At 32.0% G+C, this 17,492-nt stretch overlaps 4 protein-coding genes across 4 annotated transcripts; 3 read left to right on the forward strand and 1 right to left on the reverse strand.

The window, feature by feature from the left end:
- Positions 1-149: 149 nt before the first annotated feature.
- LOC108331335 (uncharacterized) lies at positions 150-1,284 on the forward strand. The gene has a single exon (XM_017565989.2). The coding sequence runs from the start codon at positions 253-255 to the stop codon at positions 1,132-1,134; it is 882 nt and encodes a 293-aa protein (XP_017421478.1). The 5' UTR covers positions 150-252; the 3' UTR covers positions 1,135-1,284.
- Positions 1,285-2,855: 1,571 nt separating this feature from the next.
- On the reverse strand, positions 2,856-3,959 carry LOC108331017 (uncharacterized). Its single transcript, XM_017565628.2, has one exon. It carries the CDS (start codon positions 3,846-3,848, stop codon positions 2,958-2,960), a length of 891 nt encoding a protein of 296 aa, XP_017421117.2. The 5' UTR covers positions 3,849-3,959; the 3' UTR covers positions 2,856-2,957.
- A 3,334-nt stretch (positions 3,960-7,293) lies between these two features.
- Positions 7,294-8,348, forward strand: LOC108331018 (uncharacterized). The gene has a single exon (XM_017565629.2). It carries the CDS (start codon positions 7,361-7,363, stop codon positions 8,246-8,248), a length of 888 nt encoding a protein of 295 aa, XP_017421118.1. The 5' UTR covers positions 7,294-7,360; the 3' UTR covers positions 8,249-8,348.
- A 1,456-nt stretch (positions 8,349-9,804) lies between these two features.
- LOC108331338 (uncharacterized) lies at positions 9,805-10,878 on the forward strand. Its single transcript, XM_017565992.2, has one exon. It carries the CDS (start codon positions 9,900-9,902, stop codon positions 10,788-10,790), a length of 891 nt encoding a protein of 296 aa, XP_017421481.1. The 5' UTR covers positions 9,805-9,899; the 3' UTR covers positions 10,791-10,878.
- The last annotated feature ends 6,614 nt before the right edge of the window (positions 10,879-17,492 follow it).

The raw sequence follows: 17,492 nt of genomic DNA on the forward strand, positions 1-17,492 counted from the left end.
TTTGAGGAAAAACTAATAAAACAAAGGGTATGAGTTGTAAAGATTAGGAAGGGGGGACATCAAATTAACATATCTCTGATAATATTTATATCAATGTAGATCTGTTAGTAATTATTTGTTTTACTTTCAGATGAGAATCCTAGTGTCTCCACAGCCATATATATTGATCAACAGGCAAGGAAAGATAGCAAGTTGGCCATTGAATTGCACATATTCAATACCGGCTCCCTCCTCTTGTCTAGTTGAAGAAAAATGGCAGCATCTTCATTGATCCACAAATTCCATAACCATGCTCGTTCTAATAGTTTACCCTCTAAACCACACCCTCTCATCCTTCAGTGCAATGAACACTTAGCAAGGTTAGGTGCCTATGAAACCATCTCTTCTTCATTGCTGGGGCAAAATCTAACTAGCCTTCTAGATTTGCATGAGTGCATTGAAAAGTTAGTTCAGTTGCCCCTAACTCAAGAAGCACTTGTCCAGGAACGGCAAGAGAAATGGGTGGATGATCTCTTGGATGGATCTCTAAGGCTCCTTGATGCATGTACAGAAACCAAAGATGCCCTTCTGCACACCAAGGAGTGCACCCGTGAGCTGCAGTCAACTATAAGAAGAAGAAGAGGAGGTGAAGTTGAACTCACAGTGGAGGTTAAGAAATTCTTGACCTCAAGGAAGGTGGTGCGAAAGGCCATATTCAAAGCCTTGGAGAATTTGAAGGGTAATGCAAATAAAAGCAACCTTACCCTCACTAACAAAGATTACCAAACCATGGCGTTGGTAACTCTGTTAAAGGACGCTGAAGTGATCACTTTTTCCATATTTGAGTCATTGCTGAATTTCTTTTCTGGATCAGCACAAGCAAAACGAAGCAGCTGGGCTTTAGTTTCAAAGCTAATGCAAAGCAAAAGGGTAGGATATGCACAAGTAGCAGATGATAATGAGTTTGCAAAAGTGGATGCTGCATTGCAGTTATTTGCATTGCACATGTCAACCAAGTCCAACGATATAATTGATCTGCAGAAGAAGCTTGAGACCTTGGGAACCTGTATACAGGATCTTGAAGAAGGACTTGAATCTCTGTTTAGGCGTTTGATTAAAATCAGAGTTGCCCTTCTCAACATTCTTAATCACTAGTTTAGGTATCTGAAGGCATCAAATTTTTGTAATGGTGTTCTGGGGACAATTGTAGATATTGCTATGTTGATGGTATGCTAAATATATCACTGAATATATTGTTTATATATCACACATATGCTTTCTTTTAGCATTCGTGACATATTTCCATGGAATAAATTTTCAGAAGATCCAATCACATTCAGTTTTTTGCTCCCATTTCCAGAACTGAATTCAACCAAATCGAATCACAAGCATATTAAGTTTATATTACTTTTCCTATTTTGCCCTAAAATACACCTTAATTTTATAGTGAATATGTAATAGTATTTTTTAAAAATCTTAAGTTTATTTTGATATGACCTGGGACTACTGCATACTCATCGCCATCCAGAGATGAACATCTTTGATGTCTGTTTAGTTCTCTCAAAATGCTAATAATGGAGGTGATCAAATCAAAGTAAATGAAAATAAATTTTACAAGTGTTTTTCTTTACTCAATAGGTAACATATGATGGTAACAGACAAGGCAAAAGACAAAGAGCTTGGACAGCAGAATATTCTCAAATTCTAACACTCCTCTTTAAGATGTTTCTTTAATATTCCAAGTCTTTATCAATGTAATTTGAACTTGCCTTTTCAGTTGCCTTCGTCACTATATCTATTAATTGATCTTCAGAACTGCAGTGCTCTAATCTGATCTTTCTGCTTCCCTGATTGCATGATAGTTAACCTTGATATGCTTTGTTCTTCCATGTTGAACAAGGTTCTTTGCAATTGCAACAACAGGACTTATCATCAACTCCTAAAATAGTTGCTTCCATTTTTGTAATACTGTTAAAGATTGTTTGCTGCAATCAAAGGATAACATGCACATTCCTGTTCCAGTTAATCACAGGAGGAGTGATGCTGAAACTAGATTCACAACTGAGGTTCAAAAAGACATGGCATGCAGGAAGAACACGAAAAAGGAAATTGGAAAGGCCTTAAAAACTTGAAGGCAATACAAAATAAGCTCAGTTTCTTCTTCAATCAAGGACAAGAAGATTTCTTCCATCTTTAGCTTCTTAGAAGAGGCAGAAGTGGTCACTGTGAACTCGTTAGAATCTGTTATGTTTCATTACTGGCCCCAAAAGTCAGCTAAAGAAGGACATCTGATTCTGAAGTGTCTGATACTAATGAATTTGCAATGTTTAATTCAGTGTTGAAGCTTCACATTTGTTCAAAGCCAAGCCTTCAGTAACTGACAATTTTCACAGACATGCGAAAAATCTAGAGTTGTGCATCGAAGATATTATAGTTGGAATTGAACGCCTCTCAGACAACTAATTATAAAGAGAGTTACATTACTCAACATTTTAAGCCACTACTCAACAAAATGTGTTTATAACCATTCTCACACTTGTACATAAAAGTGATCAAAGAAAAGTGTATATTTCTTTTCAATCATTTGTATGCTCTTCAAATTCTCGAATATCTATCTTTTTTCCCTCTATTCTGAATCTGGAAGGACCCCCTAAAAATAGTGAATAGGAAAAAAGTCCGGTAATCTCGACCCCAAAAGAACAAGAAACTAAAAACAATGGCAATAGAACCCATGCATCCATTAGGAGGATGAGAGTTAACCCTAAATCTTTAACCAATTGTATCAACTCGCATTGGAAGAAAATTCTTATGTTTGATGTAATTGATGATCAAGTTCCCAAAAAAAGATCCACTAAAGAGATAACAACAAAATTTCAGAAAGATTTTCAGTTCATTATATCAGTAGGCATATACATGATTTGAATGTACAAATGTAACTGTGTGGATGAGTACAAAAATCCAGTCCCAGGTAAGTTGGACTAGTGGTTAAGGACATTAAGAAGGAAGACTCTTATTTTGATAAGTCGCCTAAATAAAAACTCGAGTCCTTCTTCAAAGTCTTGAATGCACGACTCCATTTTCTCCAAGTGGCTTTGCAGATTGTTTGTTTCTTCAAATTTGGATGTCTTGGCAAATACGAAGGAGTGCAATGCTGCATCCACTTGGGCAAATTCATTTTCATCTGCCACTTGCGAGCAACCCACTCTCTTTGGCTGAACTAGCTTCGAAATTGAAAGCCAGCTGTTTGACTTTGCTTGTGTTGACCCTGAGATATATTGCAACAGTGTCTGAAACGTTGATAGTGTTGCCACTTCAGTGTCTTGTAATAAGGTAATCAAAGACACTGTTTGGTGGTCTTTGTCTGATGTGGATGAGATGTTGCAAGTCTTTGAAGTGCCGTTCAAATTTGCCAAGGCTTTGGAGATGGCCTTTTTCACCACCTTTCTAGATGTCAAGAATTTCTTAGCTTCTGCTGCCAACTCCGCTTCACCACCCCTCTTCCTTCTTATGATGGAATGAAGCTCACGTGTACATTCTTTTGTGTGCAGTAAAGCATCTTTGGCGGCACTACACACATCTAAGAGCCTTAAGGATCCATCCAAAACCTCATCTACCCAATTCTCTTCACGCTCGTGGAGAAGGACATCTTGCGTGAGGGGAAGATGGGTCAATTTTTCAACACACTCTATCAGATCTTGCAAGCATCTTATGTTTTGGCAAAGAAACAATGAGGAAAAGGTGGCTGATTTGGAAGCCCTTAAGCCGTCCAAGTGCTCATTGCATTCTAGAATGAGAGGGTGTGATCTAGAGGGCAAGCTACTTGAGCGGCCATGAGAATGGGATTTTGGGTTCAAGGGAGAGGACGCCATTTTTCCTCAAGGGATATGTATATATAATTGATATCAATATATACACGAATATTTGGTCCGCCCATAAACCTTGGGCTGTTTTCTGTAAATTCTATAATACCATTCATATCAACTTGCAAGATTCTTGAGGTTCAACGCATGCGTACTCCATTAAAACAAAACCATAATAAGTGAAAGTCAAACTTAAGCTTGTTCATCTACATTGTTTTCCCTCTGTTTTCCTGTTTCTAACTTACCATAGAACTTGTGGATGGAACCAGAGAGGTAATGCTGTGGTCACCCAAAATTTTCAGGTTTACGTAACATTTCTATATAAAAATATGTGGGCCCTTCAGCTTTAATTATTTCATGTATATGTTTCTTTTTCATATATTCCTTCCTTTGTATACATCATTCTACTTCCTATCACACCAGGTTTCAACATTGGATCCTGTTAAGTAAAATTAAATTTTTTTAAGCCTATGCAAGATATAAATACCAACTTTTAAATGGCATGCATGACTAATACTGTCTAACTATAAAAATATTAAACACCAATCTTTACTTGTACAGATGTTTTCATCGTTTCAGATGGCAAAACCGCCACCGCACCACAGAAAAGAAACATACAAACTTGAGCCACACAGTCCACTTCAGAATGATTGATTTTTCAATTCTTTGTTTTACTAATTTACAAGTGAAGTCGTTGAGATTTATATTTTCAGTCATACTTAGCGGTAGATGGTCATAATTCAATGAAGTGGGACTCATAACTTTGTAAGGTGAGCAATAAAATTGAATTGTATTATGTGTAATTGAGTTATATTAATGTGTTATTTGTTTCCATTCCTCTGCTGTCTTGCACAATCATCAGCATTTTTTCTCCCATTGTCCTTAAATTTTAAAAATTGAGAAAATGTGCAGTACATAGATTAAAATTTTGATTTAATCATCAATCAAATGAAATTCTTAAGCTTTAGGGCTAGGACACCTGTTCAAATTGACTTTGGATCACCAGTGGATTTCAGTTTTCTAATAGTAAGACTTATTCCTCTTACTCTTTGACCTTTCATTCCAGTTTCCTTCTTGTATAGAAGAAGAAGGCTGATAAAATTGTTAAGTTTTCAAATGAAAACTATCTGCTTAACCCTTTTCTTTCCTTTCCCTTATTTTAGAAGTAAACATTGAAAGACAATATGTGGAATGTAGTAAAAAATAGGGAAAAGAGAGAAAAGTGAAATAACTATAATTTGGTCCTTAGTTAAAACATGTTCTCTCTAACAAAAAAAACTTAATCGACATTAATGTACAGTGGGAGACAGAACTCATTGAGTTCAAAAAAATCACAGAAATACTGTGTGTAGAGGCTTGTGACTGAGGCTGTTGATTCTTTAGAGTCACAAGCCACTCTTCTAGGCTGCACCAGTTTTGAGATGGATGACCACCTGTTCTGCTTTTGTTGTTGCTTTGTGTCAAAAAGAAACAATAACAAAGATTCTAATGACCTCACTGTGAGTTCTTCTGCTTCTGTTAAGACACTGAGCATTGAGAAGGCATCTTTTTTATGGGAAAACTGATGATTCACTTTTTAGCCCTTTCAAATTTCTCAAGTTCTTTTCGATTGTCTTCTCCAACTTGTTTCTCCAACTGCTAAGTATTTTGTGAATACAGTTTCATCACCTTTCCTTCTCCTGATGACTGAGTGTAAGCTGTTGCATGTAGTGTGAACAAAACTCTTTGCATTTGTTACACTGATTTCCATTTTCTCTTTTCAGAAAACAAAAGGCCTAGGAGGAAATAGGATGTATATTTGTCTATTCTGAACTCTTGAGTCTTGAGTTTTAAGGGTTGGCATTACTGTATATATAGCAAACACATTATGGGAGTCAATGTATTTTTTTTTAATCTTTTTCCTGAAGCTTCACATCATGATCATCCGATTATATTTTATTTATTTGGATCTAAGTTTCCTCTTCTTAGGGAGATTGCTATTCTACACAAGGGAGACAAGAGGAATATCTTACCTGAGTTGTCTGAGATGCTGGCAATGCTTCCCATGCACCTAGACTTCTCATCCACCAAATTATTTCACTTTCCCAATTATATTATCGAAAAAAAGGCATCTTTGCAAAATCAAAGTATCAAATGTGGAGCATGCATCATAAAGATATTATGTGGAGGAGAGTTTATGCACTTGTCTACCTAGAACATGACAAGAAAAAGAGACAGAATCTTTATTTTCTGAAATCAATATATTAATTAAGCATTCATAAATGTATGAACTTGTGCTACTATTTTTCATTCTGTTAGTTGTTATCACTGAGTCATTAGTACTAGAAATTAATTGAACCAAATTGGTTAGGAAACATGAAGGGTGTAAGGAAGATACTTAAGCAATGCAGTACAGCGACAAGATACCAGCTATCTGGTTTTGTTCTGCCGGTAGTATGAAACTTTATCATTACATGGTGATTATGTACATTTTAGTCTTTGGTGCCTTCCCTCTATTGAGATTAGTTGGATACAAGGAAAAAAATACCATTATTCAGAAGGGATATGTAACTGAACAGATATAAACATGTTAATGAAATGTGTCTTGCACAGGAACACTCCTAAATTGGCATCTTTACAAGTTCTTAATATAATAGTTCATCAATGTCACACCGTAATTGTTTGGTCGATGCTTTTCATGAATCAAGCTTACTAAACCCCATTTCTTAATTTTTAAGTTGGGAATCACACGAATATTATATCTGCCTATAGATGAGATACCTTTGCTATGTCTCCTCCATCTTTTCAGGTATAAGATATAAAATCTCAAATTGTGAACTCCAATAGAGCAGGTGATTGCAGTGAACATCGGAAATGGATCTCGTGCCTGCTGGAGGAAAAGCAGATCCTTTTGTAAGCACAATCAAACTGAACATGTTGTTGAACTGTACAGGGCTTGATAATCGGAACCAAATCAAAGATTGTTCATATCTGGATGGCGATGACCATGCAGTGTTCCCAGGTCATTTCAAATAATTTATTGCAAATGCATGTATTATGCAGAAATATTAGCACACGTTTATACAGTAATAAATATTGAATTGATTCATTGATGTCGATCCTGTCTTGCTCTGGGTAGACAAGTTCATAAACTGAATTTTATTTATCAATTGAAGCAACTCCTTCTCTAGACAATAGCTTCTATTATGATGCATGCTCCATGGTGTCTGATATTTTATGTGATTGGCAAGGTTAGAAAATTCAAGGATGAGGAAGGGTGGATGCATTATAAACATTGCCAGTCCTAGATATTAAAGGGAATATATTCTTCTTGTCTCCCTTGTCATGTAATACGATATGATCACAAGCTCATTATGTGGCATTTAAGGGAAAAATTAAATAGCAAACTTCTCCCACAATTCCTCCATTATAAATAGAGTAGATGCTAAGTTGCCAACCCTTAAAACTCGAAGACTCGAGAGTTCAGAACACACAACACAGTCTTATCCCTAACCCTTTTGTTTTCTGAAAATAAAAGATAAATGGCAGTCACTGAAACAAACACAAAGAGCTCTCTGCACACTCGAAGCAACAGCTTTCCATCCGCACCTCACCCAGTCATATCGCAATATGAGGAGCATCTTCAAAGATTGAAGGATTGTGAAGCTTCTTCTTCAGTATCATCATCTTCACTAAGCCACAAACTTGATGGTTTGCTGGATTTGCATGACTGCACTGATAAGTTGCTTCATTTGACAACCAAACAACAAGTATTAGCACGAGAGTGCAGTGATAAATGTGTTGATGGCCTTCTGGAAGGGTCTCTGAGGCTCTTGGATATCTGCAGTACAGCTAAGGAATGCTTACTAATATCAAAGGAAAGCCTGCATGAACTTCACTCAGTCATCCGAAGAAGGAAAGGTGATGAAACCGTTTGCACAATTGAGGGTGGAAACTACTTGGCTTCAAGGAACAAATTGAAGAAGGCAATTAGAAAGGCCTTGAGAAATTTGAAAGCGATCAAGAGTGAGTCTGCAGTTTTTCCTTCAAACAAAGATCGTGGCACTTTGCCTGTGCTTAGTATCTTAACAGAAGCAGAAGAGGTCACAATGAAGTCATTAGAATCTTTGTTGGTGTTTATCTGTGACCCCAAGGGACAACCAAAACAGAGCAGATGGTCGGCAATCTCAAAGCTGATGCAGCCTAAAAGAGTTTCTTGTGACTCTCAAGAATCAAACACAAATGAATTTGAGACAGTAGATGCAACTTTGCTGTCTCTCCTCCGTCACAAGTCTTCCTCTATCGTGTATCTTCAAAGCCATCTTGAAAATTTGGAGATGTGCATTCAGGATCTAGAATTAGGAATTGAGCAGCTCTCAAGAAAACTAATTAGGAACCGAGTTTCCCTTCTCAACATCTTCAATCACTGATCATTGTACATGTCTATGATTTTTCTGAACTCAATTTTGACCCCACAAGTATTGTCTACCAATTGTACATTAATGTGAGTTAAATTATGTTCTTTCTAAAGAACATGTGTTAATTAAGGATCAAACTACAGTTATTTCATCTTCTGGCTTGTTCCCTATTCTTGAGCATTCTCAAAATCTTATCTTTCAATTTCCCTTTATTCTTTCAAATGTTCACGTCTGGAATAAGTGAAAGAAAAGTATAGATTCAACAAACGTTTTACAATTTTAAGACTTTAACACTGTGATCTGCTTTCTTGATCTATACAAGAAAGAAAATGAAAAGAACGGTGAAGGAGGTTACTAAAGTCTCATGATTAGAAAACATAAAATTATTACGAGAGGAAAGAAAAAAGAAAACTCAGCAAATAAAGTATCCAACCCACATGTGATTCAAAGTCAATTTGAACATGGATCGTAGCTGTAAAGTTTAATATTGTCATCAGGTCAACGGTTAAATCGAAATTTAGATGTCCACTTGCACATGTTGGGAAAAAAAAATACAAAAGGATGATGATTGTGCTCCTTTTATGAAGACAAGCTGATTGGTATCTTATCTTAATATGCAGTTTATTATTAATTGATGTGCAAGACAGCAGAGAGGTTAAAGTCATAGTTTTATTGCTAAACTAAACGAGGTTCTGCTGTGAAGGACCAATAAGCTTCATTAAAATAGGACCATCTACCATTAAGTATAGTTAAAATTATTTTTCTCGGAGACTTCATGGGTAAATTAGTAATAGAGATTGGATTAAGGATTTCTAACACAGGAATATTGTGGCTAAACTTTTTCTGTTTTTCCTTTTCCTGGGTAGAGTGCTAATTTTGAACTTGATGTGTAAACTATCCAAGTCCAATAATAAACCTATTACTTAATGTAAACTATGCAATTGCATTACTTAATCCTAGTGAAATTTTGTACCCTCGTATTTATTTTCAGAGAACAATTTCTTTACCCGTGTTCTTTTAAGATGAATAACCCACAGAAACTGAAACACACATAATGAGTTTGTGACAGGAAAAGAGACGGAAACATCCTACAAAACAAGCTCTGGTTTGGCTCGACTCTTAGTTATCTGTTTCAATGAGCGCACGTGTATTGCATCTTCATACTCCTGAAAAAAATTGTATAGCCTGTTATAGAAAACCGGGGCACACCAAGGATTAGCTTAATATTAATATTTAAGTTAAACGTTACGTGCGAACAAGTGATACGATGTGATTCTTGTTTCTACGAGAGAGGATTTTCAAGCATTGTTTTACCATTAATTCAGAAGTCCACGGGTGCAGATGAGTTACATTTAAGGTTGAAACACGTTTTAGGTGAGGCATTTTCATTGAATATGTCATAATCATCAATCATGCATGTTAGAGAGCAAGTTGAGACAAAATAACGAGTTGGATAGTTTCCTTGGTGGGAGACACTATTCTAACACTTCTGTAATTATGTTTAGATCCAAATCTCGATTAGTTAGCATCACTGATATTTGTTTTAGAAGAGATTCTTTATGCCTCCAACAGCCATAATATATATTCACAAGATGCCATCAGTTGATGCATAGACTCATCAACTCTACATTCAAAATCCAGTCTTTTTCTCTCTTGAGGAAAAATGGAATCCTCTCCCTTGAACCCAAAATCCCATTCTCATGGCCGCTTAAATAGCTTGCCCTCTAGAGCACACCCTCTCATTCTAGAATGCAATGAGCACTTGGACGGCTTAAGGGCTTCCAAAGCAGCCACCTTTTCCTCATTGTTTCTTTGCCAAAACATAAGATGCTTGCAAGATCTGATAGAGTGTGTTGAAAAATTGACCCATCTTCCCCTCACTCAAGATGTCCTTCTCCAGGAGCGTGAAGAGAATTGGGTAGATGAGGTTTTGGATGGATCCTTAAGGCTCTTAGATGTGTGTAGTGCCGCCAAAGATGCTTTACTGCACACAAAAGAATGCACACGTGAGCTTCATTCCATCATGAGAAGGAAGAGGGGTGGTGAAGCGGAGTTGGCAGCAGAAGCTAAGAAATTCTTGACATCTAGAAAGGTGGTGAAAAAGGCCATCTCCAAAGCCTTGGCAAATTTGAACGGCACTTCAAAGACTTGCAACATCTCATCCACATCAGACAAAGACCACCAAACAGTGTCTTTGATTACCTTATTACAAGACACTGAAGTGGCAACACTATCAACGTTTCAGACACTGTTGCAATATATCTCAGGGTCAACACAAGCAAAGTCAAACAGCTGGCTTTCAATTTCGAAGCTAATTCAGCCAAAGAGAGTGGGTTGCTCGCAAGTGGCAGATGAAAATGAATTTGCCCAAGTGGATGCAGCATTGCACTCCTTCGTATTTGCCAAGACATCCAAATTTGAAGAAACAAACAATCTGCAAAGCCACTTGGAGAAAATGGAGTCGTGCATTCAAGACTTTGAAGAAGGACTCGAGTTTTTATTTAGGCGACTTATCAAAATAAGAGTCTCTCTTCTTAATGTCCTTAACCACTAGTCCAACGTACCTCGGACTGAATTTTTGTACTCATCCACATAGTTACCTTTGTACATTCAAATCATACATGTATATGCCTACTGATATAATGAACTGAAAATCTTTCTGAAAAATTTTGTTATCTCTTTAGTGGATCTTTTTTTTGGGAACTTGAACATCAATTACATCATGACAACAGCTTTTGCACTTATCCACCATCAAATTGCACTAAATGATTCTTATTAATCTAGGCTCACCAATATCTTATACATGAAAATTTTGAATCATTAAACATGTTCAAATATTTTAAAGTTGAAGTTAAAAATCAACTTAACAAAAAGATTAAGAAGGTCAAATATGTGGTAAATGGGTAAATGAACAAATCCAAAGTCCTTTCTGCAGTACTTACAGGAAGGAACAGGAATCATTTCATATATATATATATATATATATATATATATATTAAGAAAATCTCACGATACACACTCACATATTTTTTTTAAATTGAGTCTTGTATTCATTGATAATTGAATAGATTTAAATAGTTGTAACACTTATAATATTATGAGAACAAAAATAAAATATCAACTATCTTAAAAATAAAATTTGTTTAATCTATATAAAATAATATTGTACCTAGATAAACCAAAAATCATAACTAAGTATCCTTATTTTATCTCTATCAAATCAAACTAAATATTACTAGACCCAAAAACTAATAGAATAAGATTCAAACAAAATTATTAGGAAAACCCTAAAATTTACTAAATTATATATATATATATATATATATATATATATAATAATAATAATAATAATAATTAAATGTGGTTGGGTGATTATATTATTAGTTAAAATATTAAAATGATTTAATTAATTATATTTGTGGCTAAGAATGTCATAAAATATTAACTAAATACCATATTCAATATTCTAATACGATGAGAGATCAAATTAGACAAATTGTCCTTTTTGAGAAAAAAATAAACATAAGGCATTGTGATCTCCATTTGTGTGTAGGTATACAATTTTTCTGGTTTCTTTCTCTTATCTTCGTCAGAAGAAAAAATTAAGAGGAAACGTAAACGATTTAAAGTTAAAAAAATTAAATACATGTGATCTATTTTGTTTTTGTTTAATTAATTGAAGAATTTAATTGCTTATTAATGATTAGTCTGTTTTTGAATGTATAATCTAACAAAATGTACCAAAGTTAAACATTTCATAAAAAAATATAAAAAAAAATATTATCTAAGTTATGAAAAATTATAACAATTAATCAATATCAAACTCAAACAAGAGAGTTTACTTAGAAATAAAGGAATAACAAAATAAAATAAAATAGCTTTTTCTAATTTAAATGTTAAAATATGATAATCTTTCTGAAGTTATGTGGTTTGTCCAATCTTATAAATTTTCTCTTCACTTTCTCCGCAAAAAAAACTAGTGTCAGGATTACTTTATAAATTTTTTACGTACTAATTTATGAGTTTGGGTTGATTCTGTTTAAATGGTTCAATTATTTCATTATTCTTAATTTCTTACAACAAAGCTGATTAATTGACGGAGTACTGCTAGAATAATCAAAATTATAAATTTTGAATTATCGATCTTAATTTTTTTTTTCATATTAGTACTTATTTGAATATTATTTATATATCACTGATTGAAAAATTTAAAGAACGATCAATCACCATGACAAATAATCTAATTGAATAGTTATTATTTTAGACGAAGATACAGTAATAAATTTAAATATGTTGGATTTGAAATTGCTTGAACTATGGTATAAGATTTCTTTAATTAAGCTATTTACACTCCCCACTTTACAATTTTGACAATTAAAAAAAATAATAATTTAGAATAGAAAATGTAAAATATGAATGTGTGAAAAAAAATATTACCTTACTTAAGTTTTGTTTGATAAATTAGAATATTTTCAATTAAATCTTTATTAAAAAAATATTTTATTAAGTTTTTCAAATGTTTTACTTTTGTATAATATTCTACTGTTTGATTTTTACGATAATATAATAGTTATTTTTCTTATTTATAAAGTCGTAGGCAATCGATTGCTTCCCTTACTATAATATCTTTCAACTCACTTTTTCTCTAATATAATTTAGATTGAAAAAGGGACATGAGTTGATCGGAGAGTTGAAGATAGAAAGATGAAAGTTACGACCACATTATTTAATTAGTAGCAAAATCAAGTAACAAAGTACTAATACGAAAATAAAAAACAATTTAAACATTTAATAGAATGAATTTTTTAAATAAAAATCCAATTAAAACAGTCAAATGTATAAATTATTTAAATAACAGAAATGCCTGTCTTTTAAAAATAAAAGTACAAAACTAGCTTCCTTTATTTGTTATTTGAATTACCGTTATATCATTTAAGTTTAAATTTATATTAAAATTTATTTGAATAAACTTTTGATATTGAAAATATTACATTTATAAAGACAGTTACCTATGTAAACATTTTCTTATTATTAAGTACGAGTATAATTCACATTTCATTGTCATTATCAACTATTTTTCTTTAAAAGCCAAAAAAATATGTTGAACTCCATTATAATTTTTTAACAATATTTTGTACAATCAAGATGTAGGCTATTATTTATTTTAAATAATTAGTGAGACAATCTTTGTTCTATTCACGAGAAAAAGAAACTTATATATATATATATATATATATATATATATATATATATATATATATATATATATATATATATATATATATATTCAATATATTTTTATTTAAATTAATATGAAAAATAAATGGTTTTAAAAATATGTTTTATATAAAGATAAAAATATATTTGATTATTATTTATATTATGAGATATTTTAAATATTTAATATTTAGTCGTATTTTTCTCTTTCTATATATAGAATATATGAAATAAATAAAATAAAAAGTTTATTCATATAACATATTTTTTATTTTTTTAAAATAAAAAAAATAAACAAGTATATTAAAGCTATTATTATTACGAACCTGTATAATTGAAGAAATTTTTCACTAATCATTATTCCACTCAGGTAAAAGTTATAATATATGGGTAATAATAAACCAAATCTTTTTTGTTGTAGTCTCACAAACAACTTATATCATAATCACAACCCGTCGCTTGTAAAATTTTGTAATTATTTAACAAATAGCATAAAAAAAAATCAAGACATAACTTGAGCTATAATAAGAGAATATTAAATAATTAATAAATACCGATTATGATATTACTAACAAAATAAAATGGTTGAGAGATGAGTTTTCATTAAAAACCCAAAAAGTTGCAAGATTGATCATCAAAGACATCAATATGAAATAATTTTCAAACCATAATTTCATACAATATAAAATATCTATCAAAATGATAAGCGTTTTAAAAGTATACATCATTTAAATCTTTTAGATCTCACACACCTTAAAACGTACCAGTCTCAGTCAAGGATTCTAGTGTTTTATATAAATATTAAAAAGCAATTGCAAAGATTGATCACAAAAGAATTTTTTTTTAAATGAATTTAACATAAAAGTTATTCAAATACGACACATAATAATTACATAAAGAAATACAAATTACAATAAAAAAACACCAATATGAGTTATCTCAATCACTGTTTTGTATTTGCGTTAATCAATTGCTAGCAGACATGTCACATGAATGTTATCATTTTGTAAGTTGTTTTTCATGACATGGACAACCAGACCCTTCGCCATCAGATTTTTTGTTTTATTTATATCGATCATTTAATTATAAAAATAATTAATTTAATCAGGAGCATGCACAACATTTATTATATTTAAATTCAAACTCAAAAATCCTTACTGATTTTTAAAAATTAAGTAAAAATGATAAATATGTATACACTAATAAACTTCATAATATTAAACCTCTTGGTTAAATTGTTTGTATCTAGTTGCAAATATTTGAGAAATGAAATTTAATATTATTTAATAAAAAGTATTTTTAACACAATTTTCTTTTACAACATTTTAATATAGCATGTCAATTTCTTATTAATTCATTACTGTACAAATATATTTTAAATCAATAAAAAATAACATATAACAAAATGTTTTTAAAAAAATATATATGTTACCTTATCATTTTCCTATTTAATATTTCCTTAACAAGATTCAACGTTGAAAAATGGTCGCTTTGTCAATTACAAAAGCTATATTTATCATTAGTTAAATAATTTATTATTTTAAAAATGAAAAAAAGAAGAAGTGCTTTTTAGTATAAAAATAAAATGATTGAAATACGACCAAGAGTTGAGAGTGGTTCTGTCAATAGTCATGTCTAATGTTGCTGTCGAGTTGATATTTTTACATTCAACAAAACCACTTCAACGGTGGAGATCATGAACCATGATGATTATTTTATAATATGATCATATCATCCCAAATCCACCATTCATAGACAAACGAACCAACGGTGGAGGTAATGAGAGGACATCATAATCACATGAATCATGTATGTATGTATATGAATAGCATCATGTGCTTGTTTGTTTAGTGACTAGGCTCACTCACCCATCATCACCAACTCTATTGCATCCATCCTTTTCACATGCATTGTTCTCGTAATCATCCGGTGTGGGCCTCCAATTTCTGATTAACGGGCCTCATTTTCATCTCCACATTCTTTGGTTTTTATTATGTAATGCTTTCAACAATATAGCTTGTTTTTTTAAAAAAAGACATTTATTTAAATATATTATAACTAAATATTTAACATGATTTTAACATTTAAATGTGATTAATGATTTTGTAGTGTTAGATGGTAATTAATGCTAATGAAGAACTTAAGGAAGGTGATGGAAGGTATGGTGGACCACAAGAGATAGCCCACTGACAGATGAAATGGAGCTTGGGCCCACTGGGTGTGTGTGAACCGTCCATGCAGCTGGCCTGGTTACTCTGGGCAGCCACCTGATCCAGCAGTTACATTATTTCGTAAGATGACAATTACAAGATTGAAGATACCTTTGTACTTCTCCATCTCATGTTCTTCCAAATTCAAAATATTTGTTTATATACACCATCACTTTTTTTTTTTCATCTCACGTGTATTTTTGTTCTAAAATATTTTTTTTTTCAGATTTTCTATTCAATTATGAAATGTTTTGTGGTGAATATATTATTTTTACTGTAACTATTTGAAAAGTCGAAAAAAATACATTAATGAAATCTTTATTAACTGATAATGTAAATTTTTTTTACGCCATATGCATTAAACTTGAGCTGCATTATTTATTTTTGTCTAATTAGACTGGTTAGTTAGTAATAATTTTAAGCTACATCAGTCTTTTAAAAAAAACATGAGATATTATTTATATGACAAATGAGTATATTTTAAATTAAGCTTTATGTGACTTAAATTTTAAAAATATATATTACACTTTTTTGCTTAACTGCCCTTTTTAACACATTTAAGTAACAAAAATGAGGCTTTCCTACTTAAAAGGTATTACTATGGTAAATCACATTAAATGAAAGTAGTATTATAGATATGGTGATATGGATGAAATTTAAATACAATTTTATATTCAAGGTCTATGAATAAAAAATGTTGAAATAGGATATCTGGTTATCAGACATTCTCTCCATTTTTTTAAATTTTAATTTTTTCTAAAGAAAACCATTTTTTTCATCTCTATCTCATAATTTCCTGAGATATTTTTTTCAATTAAATTCATAATTTAACTAACATAAAGATAAAAAATCAATCATAATAATAACATAAAAAAATAAATGTGCAATAACTTAAGAAAACTGAAAGAAATATATATAGCAGGTAATTCACTTAAATTATATTAGAGATAAAAAATATAAAGCAACTATGTTAAAGAAGAAAAGATGAATTTTATAAAATGACCATAAAAAAGTTAAGGTGTCCTTTCTGTTTAAGAAAAATTAATTGAGCTGCTAAACTTTTACCAGCATGATTATATCAATTAAGTTTATCTCATAATGAATTAAGCAGAAGTAGGTTTAGACTGAAAAACAATCAAACTTGTTTTGCACCATAGTTAATTCTTATTGAGTTAATTTGATTGGAGAAAAGTAAAAGTTGAAATGTTAGAAATCTCATAATTTGTATATGGACATTTTTATAGAATTGGAGTATTTGACAGGCTCTTGACAGAGGAATTTGTATACTTCGATTCGATTCTTAAATATTCAGTGAGATCTGAATTTCTCAATGTATTTATGCTATATGTTAATGGAAATCATCAGAGAAAAATGGTCCCTCTTTCAGACTCAAGAGGCATAAAATGGATTCTTCTCACCTCATTCCGTGCACAAACTCGAACGTTTTTTTTCTACTTTCACCTCAAATTAATACTGCACGCAGAGATCAATAATAGAAACGAAAATGAAGAAGAAGAAGGATCAGTCAGAAATTAGCAACATGTGAAGTGGATGCATAGCTCCAAGGGTGGTGAAGATGTGTCAGGTTAGAACAGACAGTAAGCAAGTTTGAACCGTAGAAATTCACATCGACGTTTTTGGAACGAATCTATATATCAATTATTAATTATGTTTGATTTCATTTAGGAGCAGTGGCCGTAATAGATGACGTGTATTTGTTCTTTAATGGCTATCCCACGTGGCACAGACACCTAGAAACTTGGACTGAGGGAATTGGAGAACTTGGACTACAGGGGCAAGCCAACATTATTTTATAAATATGCTACCTT

The sequence above is a fragment of the Vigna angularis genome, chromosome 4 (genome assembly GCF_016808095.1).
Source record: "Vigna angularis cultivar LongXiaoDou No.4 chromosome 4, ASM1680809v1, whole genome shotgun sequence".
Lineage (NCBI taxonomy): Eukaryota > Viridiplantae > Streptophyta > Magnoliopsida > Fabales > Fabaceae > Vigna > Vigna angularis.